The sequence below is a fragment of the Cervus elaphus genome, chromosome 22, assembly GCF_910594005.1.
Source record: "Cervus elaphus chromosome 22, mCerEla1.1, whole genome shotgun sequence".
Classification (NCBI taxonomy): domain Eukaryota; kingdom Metazoa; phylum Chordata; class Mammalia; order Artiodactyla; family Cervidae; genus Cervus; species Cervus elaphus.
This window is the reverse complement of record NC_057836.1, coordinates 54,786,609-54,798,461: the sequence shown is the minus strand read 5'-3', so window position 1 is coordinate 54,798,461 and position 11,853 is coordinate 54,786,609. Positions and strand designations below refer to the sequence as shown.

Sequence of the window (11,853 nt, the reverse complement as noted above, 5' to 3'; positions counted from 1 at the left end):
AGGATGATTCTGAGGACAAGACAGCAAAGGAAAAAAATTAGAGTTGCTAAAATAAATGAGTCCTGGGAATCACTGAAAATTGTAGACAAACCCTAGGAGTATTTGAGCAGTTTTCCTCAAGTACAGTTCAGTGAATGAAAACCTGGTGTCCACTGTGTTAATAAGCTTAGCGAGGCAGTGAAGAGTAAGATCAGGATCATTATCTTTCATGATAACTGAGCTGGCAGGACAGTGTAACCTCCTTCAACCTAAGCAGCTCTGTCTTTATCTCTTATACATAAACTTCTGCATATGCTTTCATTTGAAAAATAGATTTAAGGTGAGAAAAAAAGTTACTCAGTACTACTGACAGGTAGAATAGCAGAAGGCATGTTTGCCATTTAGCAGTCACTGTCTAGGTGCAGAGGCTTGGGATAGCTTTGTTACTACACTGCCTTATAGTTCTTCATTACCATAGCCTAAGCCCTGAGGCATGAAATGTTAGGACTTGAAGTCTCAGACACTTGGTAATTACAGTAGCAATTGTAAGCATTTATTGAGCTTATATTTTAGTAAGCATGTTATGTATTCCACATGCATTTGCTCATTTGATCTTCACAGTAACCCTTCCTGGTGGTCTTGCATCACCATTTTACAAATGGACAAAGTGAGACTCAAAGTGTCTAAGTGAGACCAACAAGGCATAAGGATGCTGGGACTTGAAGTTGGGTGTTTGTCTTCAGAGCTTGAGTTCTTGATCATTAGTCTACAAGGCTTATTGAATGTTAATATCTAACATTTTCTGAATTTCTAAACATTCTTATAATCAAAAAACAATAGAGAATCCCCTGGCTGTCCAGTGGTTAGACTCTGAGCTTCTAATGCTGGTGGCCCAAGTTCAATAGCTGGTCTGGGAACTAAGATGCAGTAAGCCACGCAGTATGCCCAAAGCAATACACAAAAAAATCAAGAATGCTAATTTTAAAAATTGGAAACTTGTGTGACACCTTTAAAAATGATAGGTAAAAGCAAAGCTGCTGTGAGATTGAGGTTGTCATGAGGCCAGTCACTCTATCAGCATCAGGACCTGACTGCCTGGCCCTGAAATCTTCCACACGGACCTCCTCCTAGTGAGCTACCTGAGCTCCAGGTGTGTCCATGGGCCGTGCTCTGAATAGAATATCGTATCTCCTGGCCCCTCGGCAACCTGGGGGAGCCTTGTTGACCCTCTGCACATGGGCTTCATGGTAGCTGCCAGCCAGTTCAGCTCAGTTTAGTCGCTCAGTCGTGTTCAAGTCTTTGCCTGTCTTTGCTTTGTCTTGGCTTTGTCCTGTGCACTGCAGCACGCCAGGCCTCCCTGTCCATCACCAACTCCCAGAGTCTACTCAGACTTGTGTCCATTGAGTTGGTGATGCCATCCAACCATTTAATCCTCATCATCCCCTTCTCCTCCCACTTTCAATCTTTTCCAGCATCAATTCTGGCTCATTCAAATGAGCCAGTTCTTCCCACCAGGTGGCCGAAGTATGGAGTTTCAGCTTCAGCATCAGTCTTTACAATGAATATTCAGTACTGATTTCCTTTAGGATGGACTGATTGGATCTCCTTGCAGTCCAAGGGACTCTCAAGAGCCTTCTCCAACACCGCAGGTCAAAAGCATCAATTTTTCAGCACTCAGCTTTCTTTATGGTACAACTCTCACATCCATACATGACTACTGGAAAAACCGTAGCTCTGACTAGATGGACCTCTACTGGCAAAGTGATGTCTCTGCTTTTTATTTATTTATTTATTTTTTCCCCCCGAGGGGGTGCACCGTTCCTGGAAGTACTGCAATACCAGGTCAATGCGTGGAGTGGACGGAGCAAGCTCCTATTCCAACTCCCAGCTCCAAAAATCCATTTAATATATTGTCCTCGGATAGAGGACGTATGAGATATTAAACTGATAAGAACAGATACTACACTTGATCTTAGCCAAAAGGCCGAGAATCGATTTGTCTCTGCTTTTTATTTATTTATTTTATTTATTTATTTTTTTTTGTCTCTGCTTTTTAATATGCTGTCTACGTTCGTCATAACTTTTCTTCCAAGGAGTAAGCGTCTTTTAATTTCATGGCTGCAGTCACCATCCACAGTGATTTTGGAGCCCCCCAAAATAAAATCTGTCACTGTTTCCATTGTTTCCCCATCTATTTGCCATGAAGTGATGGGCTTCAGGTGCCATGATCTTAGTTTTCTGAATGTTGAGCTTTAAGCCAACTTTTTCACTCTCCTCTTTCACTTTCATTAAGAGGCTCTTGAGTTCTTCTTTGCTTTCTGCCGTAAGGGTGGCGTCATATGCATATCTGAGGTTATTGATATTCCTCCCGGCAATCTTGATTCTAGCTTGTGCTTCCTCCAGCGTTTCTCATGATGTACTTGGCATAAAAGTTAAGTAAGCAGCATTAAAATATACAGCCTTGACGTACTCCTTTTCCTGTTTGGAACCAGTCTGTTGTTCCGTGTCCAGTTCTAACTGTTGCTTCCTGAGGTGCATATAGATTTCTCAGGAGGCAGGTCAGGTGGTCTGGTATTCCCATCTCTTTCAGAATTTTCCACAATTTAATGTGATCCACACAGTCAAAGGTTTTGGTGTAGTTGATAAAGCACACCTAGATGTTTTTCGGGAACTCTCTTGCTGTTTTTGATGATCCATTGGATGTTGGCAATTTGATCTCTGGTTCCTCTGCCTTTTCTAAAACCAGCTTGAACAGCAGGAAGTTCACGATTCACATACTGCTGAAGCCTGGCTTGGAGAATTTTGAGCATTACTTTACTAGTGTGTGAGATGAGTGCAGTTGTGCGGTAGTTTGAGCATTCTTTGGCATTGCCTTTCTTTGGGATTGGAATGAAAACTGACCTTTTCCAGTCCCGTGGCAACTACTGAGGTTTCCAAATTTGCTGGCATATTGAGTGCAGCACTTTCATAGCATCATCTTTTAGGATTTGAAATAGCTCAGCTGGAATTCCATCACCTCCACTACCTTTGTTCATAGTGATGCTTCCTAAGTCCCACTTGACTTCCCATTCCAGGATGTCTGCCTCTAGGTGAGTGATCACACCATCGTGATTATCTGGGTCGTGAAGATCTTTTTTGTATAGTTCTTCAGTGTATTCTTTCCACCTCTTTTTACTATTTTCTGCTTCTGTTAGGTCCATACCATTTCTGTCCTTTATCGAACCCATCTTTACATGAAATGTTCCCTTGGTATCTCTAATTTTCTTGAAGAGATCTCTAGTCTTTCCCATTCTATCGTTTTCCTCTATTTCTTTGCATTGATCATTGAGGAAGGCTTTCTTATACCTCTCCTTGCTGTTCTTTGGAACTCTGCATTCAGATGGGTATATCTTTCCTGTTCTCCTTTGCCTTTAACTTCTCTTCTTTTCACAGCTATTTGTAAGACCTCCTCAGACAGCCATTTTGCATTTTTGCATTTCTTTTTCTTGGGGATGGTCTTGATCCCTGCCTTTCGTACAGTGTCATGAACCTCTGTCCATAGTTCATCAAGTATTCTGTCTATCAGATCTAATCCCTTGACTCTCACTTCCACAGTATAATTGTAAGGGATTTGATTTAGATCATACCTGAATGGTCTAGTGGTTTTCCCCACTTTCTTCAATTTAAGTCTGAATTTGGCACTAAGGAGTTCATGATTTGAGCCATAGTCAGCTCCCTGTCTTGTTTTTGCTGACTGTGTAGAGCTTCTCCATCTTTGGCTGCAAAGAATATAATCAGTCTGATTTCAATGTTGACCATGTGGTGATGTCTATGTGTAGAGTCTTCTCTTGTGTTGTTGGAAGAGGGTGTTTGCTATGACCAGTGCGTTCTCTTGGCAAAACTTTATTAGCCTTTGCCCTGCTTCATTCCATACTCTAAGGCCAAATTTGCTTGTTGCTCCATGTATTTCTTGACTTCCTACTTTTGCATTCCAGTCCCCTATAATGAAAAGAACATCTTTTTTGAGTGTTAGCTCTAGAAGATCTTGTAGGTCTTCATAGAACCATTCAATTTTTCAGCTTCTTCAGCATTATTGGTCGGGGCAGTACTGGTTGGTCCACTGGAGAAGGGAATCCAACTTACTGGTTGGATTACTGTGATACTGATTTGTTTGCCTTGGAAGCGAACAGATATCATTCTGTCATTTTTGAGATTGCATCCAAGTATTGCATTTTGGACTCCTGTTGACTATGATGGGCTACTCCATTTTTTTCTAAGGAATTCTTGCCCACAGTATTAGGTATAATGGTCATCTGAGTTAAATTCACCCATTCCAGTCCATTTTAGTTCTCTGATTCCTAAAGTGTCGATATTCACTCTTGCCATCTCCTGTTTGACCACTTCCAATTTGCCTTGATTCATGGACCTAACATTCCAGGTTCCTGTGCAATACTGTTCTTTACAGCATCAGACTTTACTTCCATCACCAGTCACATCCACAGCTGGGTGTTTTCACTTTGGCTCTGTCTCTTCATTCTTTCTGGAATTATTTCTCCACTGTTCTCCAGTATCATATTGGGCACCTACCAACTTGGGGAGTTTATCTTTCAGTGTCCTATCTTTTTGCCTTTTCATACTGTTCATGGGGTTCTCAAGGCAAGAATACTGAAGTGGTTTGCCATTCCCTTTTCCAGTGGACCATATTTTGTCAGAAATCTGCACCATGACCCGTCTGTCTTGGGTGGCCCTACGAGGCATGGATCATAGTTTCATTGAGTTAGACGAGGCTGTGGTCCATGTGATCAGATTGGTTATTTTTCTGTGTTTTTGCTTTTCAGTCTGTCTGCCAGCTGATAGAGAAGGATAAGAGGCTTATGGAAGCTTCCTGATGGGATAGACTGACTGAGGGGGAAACTGGGTCTTGTTCTGATGGGTGGGGCCATGCTCAGTAAATCTTTAATCTGATTTTCTGCTGTGGGTGCGGCTATGTTCCTTCTCTGTTATTTTTCTGGGGCCAAACTATGGTGGAGGTGAAGTGAAGTGAAGTTGCTCAGTCGTGTCCGACTCTCTGCGACCCCAAGGACTGTAGCCTACCAGGATCCTCAGTCCATGGGATTTTCCAGGCAAGAATACTGGAATGGGTTGCCATTTCCTTCTCCAGGGGATCTTCCTGACCCAGGGATTGAACCCGGGTCTCCCGCATTGTAGGCAGACACTTTACCATCTGAGCCTCACAGGGAGTCTCCTGGTGGAGGCAGGAGATAATAAAGGTGACTTTCTTCAAAAGGTCCCATGCAGGCACTGCTACACTCAGTGCCCCCACCCCTGCAGCAGGCCACTGCCGACCCACGCCTGCGCCAGAGGCTCCTGGACGCTCCCACCCGCTCACCACCCAGAAACAGGACACCCCCCAGCCCCTGGCCAGCACTCAGCATGCATACCTCTCCTAGGAATGTGCTATGGAGGATAAGTACCGGAGCTTGCAAAGTGCCAGAGCAGGCCCCACGGGATACCGTGTTTCCCAAAGCAAGAACAGAAGGGTATTCACACTGTTTCTAGGTGCAAAGGACAGTCTGAAAGATGCAAAAATACTGTGCCATCCTAGGGCTCCAACAACTCACAGAGGTCTCAAGTGACATAATTCAGGGCCCTCCCCACCCCCCACAAGATATTTATTTGTTCCTAATAGTGAAAAAAAGAAACGTGGCCGGCTTGTGTGAGCTCGAGCCATGTCCTGACTCCTCTTGCTCCAGAGGCATCTGGGAAGTCTGCAGTTTCCTTTGAGCATATTCTGAAAATTATAGCCTTAGAAATAAGGGTAATATAACAGTATTCTAAATTAATTTACTGGTTTTCCATAAAGAATATCAATTATTCAAAAAGCACAGTGGTAACTATCCAGTGTGATTCATACACAGAGCTTCCTGACTCTGCTTTGTTAGTCTAAGTATGTTATAGTAGTGGTGAAAATGAATCTAAACTTGTCTGCCTTCCTGGTAGTTATATAGGACCACTCATACTTTTCTTTTTTTAAAACAGGGACTGCTTGGCATTTTGCACGGAACCAGTTTTTGCCAGTTTAGCCAATGTTCTGGGTAACTGGGAAAATCTACCTTCCCCTGTGTCTCCAGACATTAAGGATTATAAACTTTATGATGTAGAAACCAAATATGGTTTGCTTCAGGTATGTATTTTTATTCATTGTGTGGATGGAATATTTTCATTCAAAAGTATTTTTATAACCATTTCAAATTTAGCCATATAAACTGCTTTATGTAAACCTTTGCATCTTTTTAGTAATTTAAAAATCATTTCTATGTTCTAGAATTTCTCTACAGTTTATTTTTAGGCTTAAATTGTATTTTCAATGTATGAAACGTAACATTAGTAACCTTTGGAGAAGAGCACTTGTTGATTGGTGAGTCACGTGTGGTTCCTTTTTTATTTCTTTGAGTTTTAAACCTTCAGAATGCATCTCTTAAGTCCATTCCACTTTTGCTGATTTCCTTCCCCTACTTACTAAAATATCTTCAGCTTTATAGATAAATTTATACAGTAGATTCTTTGTTTTGGGGACAGAGATAATTTTGTTCATTATTTTTAACAGCTTTATTAAGGTATAATTAATTAGCATACAGTAAACACATATTTAAAAATACACAGCTATTAAGTTCCTAGGTAGAACCATCACTGCAGTCAAAATAATGTACGTATCCATGACCCTCCAGAGTTTCCTCGTACCTATTGTAATCCTTACCTCTTGCTCTTTGCTACCTTTCTGTCTCTCATCCCAGGAAACCACTGACCTGCTTTCTGTCACTATGAATCAGTTTGTATTTTCTAGAATTTTCTAAATGAAATCATACAATATGTACTGTGTTTTTGGCTGGGCTTCTTTGAATCAATCAAATTATTTTGATATTCATTCATATAGTTGTGTGTATCAGTACTTCTTTTTATTGCTGAGTAGTAGTCCATAGAATGGCTATACCATAGTTTGCTTGTCCATTTACCCATTGACAGTCGTTTGGGTTGTTTACAGTTTTGGGCAATTGTGAATAAAGCTGCTATGAATATTCATGTACATGTTCTTGATGGACATTTAATTTCACTTCTCTTGGTTAATTACTAGGGAGTGGGATGACTAAATCAAACAGTATGCATATAGTTCATCTTCTAAGAAAATGAAATAGTAATACCATTTTGCATTCCCATTGCAGTATATAAAAGTTACGTATTTTTTCACATCTTTCCAAAACTTGGTATGGTTGGTCCTTTCAAATCCAGTCTTCACTTTTTGTTAACAAATAACCATGGTGATCTCAGGCAAAAATATAAAATTATCAAATATTAATCCAAATTAAGAATGAGTGAACATCAGTTTGAAAACTGAGCACAATACTAAGAAAAATTTAATTTCAATGTGGAGTATAAGTATAAAAAATATTAAGAATTAGAATCAAATTTACGAATGTATTTCTTGATATTTCAGTTCAGTTCAGTTCAGTCACTCAGTTGTGTCCGACTCTTTGTGACCCCATGAATCACAGCAAGCCAGGCCTCCCTGTCCATCACCAACTCCCAGAGTTTACTCCTGTCTGTTAATTCAGAAACCAGATTCTCTCACTTTTCACACTCAGGAACTGAGTAAATTTGGGACACAAAGTCTTTTCTTTTACTTTTGTGTATGTAGAAAGGAACTTAAATAAGTAGTTGCTCTCTGTTTGGGGAGTTTTTGTTGCTAATGCTTAGAATGCTCTGGCAACTTTCTCTACACTTTTGCATTTATGAAATTTAATAACCTGACATGTACAAATTATTATTGGGAGAAGCAGCAAATTTGATTATTATGAGACATTTGTTAATGTATTTGAATGTAAAAATATCTTTTATTCTCATTTACAGGTTTCTGAAGGATTGTCATTTTTGCACAGCAGTGTGAAAATGGTTCATGGAAATATTACACCTGAAAATATAATTTTGAATAAAAGTGGAGCCTGGAAAATAATGGGCTTTGATTTTTGTGTATCATCAACCAATCCTTCTGAACAAGAGGTAATAAAGGTTTTATTCTTCTAATTTTTTTTAAAGCTCTGGAAATTTTTGAATTGCATCTGAAATAGATTAGAGAATTTGTATGTCAGATGATGAGATGATTGGATGGCATCACCAACTCAGTGGACGTGGGTTTGAGCGTAGATAGATACTAGAGGACAGAGAAGCCTGTGCTTAGTTGCTTAGTTGTGTCTGACTCTGTGACCCGTGGACTGCAGTATGCCAGGCTCCTCCATCCATGGGATTTTCAGAAAAGAATACTGGAGTGGGTTGCCATTTCTTCCTCCAGGGGATCTTCCTGACCCAGGGATCAAACCTGCATCTCTTGTGTCTCCTACATTGGCAGGCAGATTCTTTACCACTGGCATCACCTGGGAAGTCTGACAAATGTGTATAAATAGGTTTTGTGGTACTATGGTATGTTTAAATTTATAGCTTTATAGAAAATTTCTCATGTTCATTGTACCTACAAATATTTAGTACACTTATTCCGCAATAATGTTACTTGAGAAAAAGTGCTAGAGTTAAGCAGATTTGAGCACTTTTGGGTTAGGTAGGTTTTTTCCCCCTCAGAATGTCGGGTACAGGAACAAACATTGTGAATTTAGCAGTGTTTCCCCAACTTATTGAACCACAGAATCTTCTTTAGGGAGCATGATAGCAACAACAGCAGTGACAGTCATGGCTAATGTTTATTGAAGCTCTTTGTAAACACTACCTGTGTATTCACTTACTATCCTTGCAACAACTCGGTGAGGTATAGGAATAATACAGATGAGCAAGTTAGACTCATAGAATGAACTAACCTGCTTTAAGTTTAGGCAGGTGGTAAGCAGCAGAGCTAAGATTTGAACCCAGTTTTTCTGACTAAAAAGCACCTGTTACTTAGTGATTATGAAACCTACTTATTTATGCTTAGGAAAACACTGCAATATTTCAAATTTTTACTATGTAGTTGTTAAAGAAACCATGATTTGACCTACAATATATTTGCAATATAAGTAAACATTTTTAGGGGAAGCAGAAAGAATTAGTATTGGTTGAGATATACTATGGTTCAGGCATTGTGCTGGGCCTGTTTTCCATACATTTGTTTAATTTTACAACAGCCTTTTGAACCTATTAACTAAATCACATAGCTCATTAGTGAAAGAACAAGGTTTTAAACAACTATAATCTACTTGAGATCGTAAGTTTGAAGCCTGTATCAGAAAACAGGCTAGACCTTTCCATGTTCAAAATGCATCATATAGTATACAAATTTGTTTTCTGGAAGAGAGTGCCAGTAATCTCAAAGTTATAGGAGTTCTTATTCTATCTTTTAGCTTGTTTCATGCATGTTGTAGTTTTGGGATTTGGGGAAATTTAGAATTGAAAGTGGTGGTGACGTTCTTGCTTGCATGACTGAGTATGAATTTAAAACTCAATTGTTAGTACTTGACAATGGTTTGCTTTAATTTGACATATTTAATCCATGTGATCATTTTTCTATCCTTTTATAGCCTAAGTTTCCATGTAAAGAATGGGACCCAAATTTACCATCATTGTGTCTTCCAAATCCTGAATATTTGGCTCCTGAATATATACTTTCTGTGACCTGTGAAACAGCCAGTGATATGTACTCTTTAGGAACGGTCATGTATGCTGTATTTAATAAAGGGAAACCTGTATTTGAAGTTAACAAGCAAGATATTTACAAGAGTTTCAGCAGACAATTGGATCAGGTATTTGCCTTTAAATATTTGCTTGCATTAAAAATGTATTAAGTGTTTCTTATTTTTTTTTCCTAAAACATGTTCAGAAAATTCTCTACACTGGGAGGAGTGTCTCATATTTGTTATCATAAAATCAACATAACAAAAGTAATTCTTAAGATTAATGTTTGTTACTACAACTTTAATCATGGCATTTATTTACTAGAGTGAAAATTTAAATATGGCCTAAAATACTGGGCATTTTGCTTTAGGAATAGAGACAATTTCAGGTATTAAAAGACACATTTTAGTTATCTTCCAACAGCAGTTTGTTCAATCTAAAAATACTTTTAGTAAATTTCAAAAAGATTTAAATGGACTGTTCACAATATAAATGTGTATCTTTTGAATATTTTATATTCATATTTAACATTATCACTCTTGAACAGTTGAGTCGTTTAGGATCTAGTTCACTTACAAATATACCTGAAGAAGTCCGTGAACATGTAAAACTACTGTTAAATGTAACTCCAACTGTAAGACCAGATGCAGATCAAATGACAAAGGTGAGTATATATTAATTCCTGCCTTAGATGGAGGGACAAAGAATGAGTTAAAGTTGATTAAGTACTTCTGAAGATTTACAATATAGTCCCCGGATAATGTCTATATTTGTGAAGATATTAAATATTCAGTGTCCATTAATCTTAAGGAATTAAACAATTTATGATATAAGTGCTCTGATATAAAGTTAAGATTTCAAAGAGACATGATAGTTACAGTTGGGCGTGCAGAAGTTCTAGACATGCTAAGAGTTCATAACCCTCTTAATTCACTCATATAAGCATGGATTTTAATAAGTGGTACTGTTCATGGCCTCATGATATTTTAGTTACTCTTTGAATATTTTACTAGTTATGTAAAGTTAATGTTATTGTGTAGCCAGTTCAGATTCTGATTCTGAAAAATTGACTTCAAAAAGAGGAGTAATTTATTATTTCTTATTCTGATTTTTACAATTAGAATTTTCATTAAGTTGTCTTTAGCATTTTGCTAAATGTTTCTGACTATTGTTTTTTTACTATACTGTGTCAGTTTCACATATGAGAAGTATTTCGATATTTATCAAAATAATTTTACTTCTCTGTTTTTAGATTCCCTTCTTTGATGATGTTGGTGCAGTAACACTGCAATATTTTGATACGTTATTCCAAAGGGATAACCTTCAGAAGTCACAGTTTTTCAAAGGACTGCCAAAGGTTCTGCCAAAACTGCCTAAGGTTTGTTGTTGTTTTTTAAATAAACGGTCCCTTCTCTATGTTTCATTATATGCTGTTTTCCACTTGTTTGCAGAGAGGGGAGTTGTATGTACGGATTTTTGACTGTGCTGGGTCTTTGTTGCTGCATGGGGTTTTCTCCAGTTGTGGCGAGCAGGGGCTGCTCTCTAGTTGTGATGCACAGGTTTCCCATTGCGGGGGCTTCTCTTGTTACAGAGTACAGGCTCAGTAGATGTGGTGCACGGTCTTAGTTGCTCTGCAGCATGTGGGATCTTTCTGCTTCAGGGATCGAACTCATATTTCCTACCTTGGTGGGTGGGTTCTTTTCACTGGGGCCACCAGGGAAGCCCAAGGTTTGTGGTTGATCAGTTTGTTAGTAGTCAGGAGTTTAGTGTTTAAAATTTACTTTGACTTCACTATAATAACACTTTCCCCCAAAATGTAACTTGCCAAGGGTACATAAATGTCCAAAAGGCTACCGACTGAAGTCATGAAAGTTTAGTGGATCTTTTTTACATGGTGGAAAAATAATTAAATAGGATAAAAAAATTAGAAGAGTTCAGATCAGTTCAGTCGCTCAGTCGTGTCGACTCTTTGCGACCCCATGAACCACAGCACGCCAGGCCTCCCTGTCCATCACCAACTCCCAGAGTCTACCTAAACTCATGTCCGTTGAATTGGTGATGCCATCTAACCATCTCATCCTCTGTCATCCCCTTCTCCTCCTGCCTTCAATCTTTCCCAGCTTCAGGGTCTTTTCAAATCAGGTAGCCAAAATATTGGAGTTTCAGCTTCAACATCAGTCCTTCCAATGAACACCCAGGACTGATTTCCTTTAGAGTGGACTGGTTGGATCTCCTTGCAGTCCA

The 11,853-nt window shown here is 38.9% G+C and overlaps 1 protein-coding gene and 1 non-coding gene across 3 annotated transcripts in view; one reads left to right on the top strand and one right to left on the bottom strand.

Annotated features, from left to right (window-relative positions):
• Positions 1 to 11,853, top strand: part of SCYL2 (SCY1 like pseudokinase 2) — a 54,940-nt gene that overhangs the window by 20,744 nt on the left and 22,343 nt on the right. For both annotated transcript variants that reach the window (XM_043881360.1, XM_043881359.1), the window contains exons 4-8: positions 5,998 to 6,142; positions 7,864 to 8,013; positions 9,516 to 9,737; positions 10,157 to 10,273; positions 10,862 to 10,987. In XM_043881360.1, coding sequence (XP_043737295.1) covers positions 5,998 to 6,142; positions 7,864 to 8,013; positions 9,516 to 9,737; positions 10,157 to 10,273; positions 10,862 to 10,987 — 760 coding nt within the window. The remainder of the gene's footprint in view (positions 1 to 5,997; positions 6,143 to 7,863; positions 8,014 to 9,515; positions 9,738 to 10,156; positions 10,274 to 10,861; positions 10,988 to 11,853) is intronic.
• LOC122680926 lies at positions 1,785 to 1,975 on the bottom strand. The gene has a single exon (XR_006336838.1). It is a non-coding gene; the product is annotated as a U2 spliceosomal RNA (small nuclear RNA).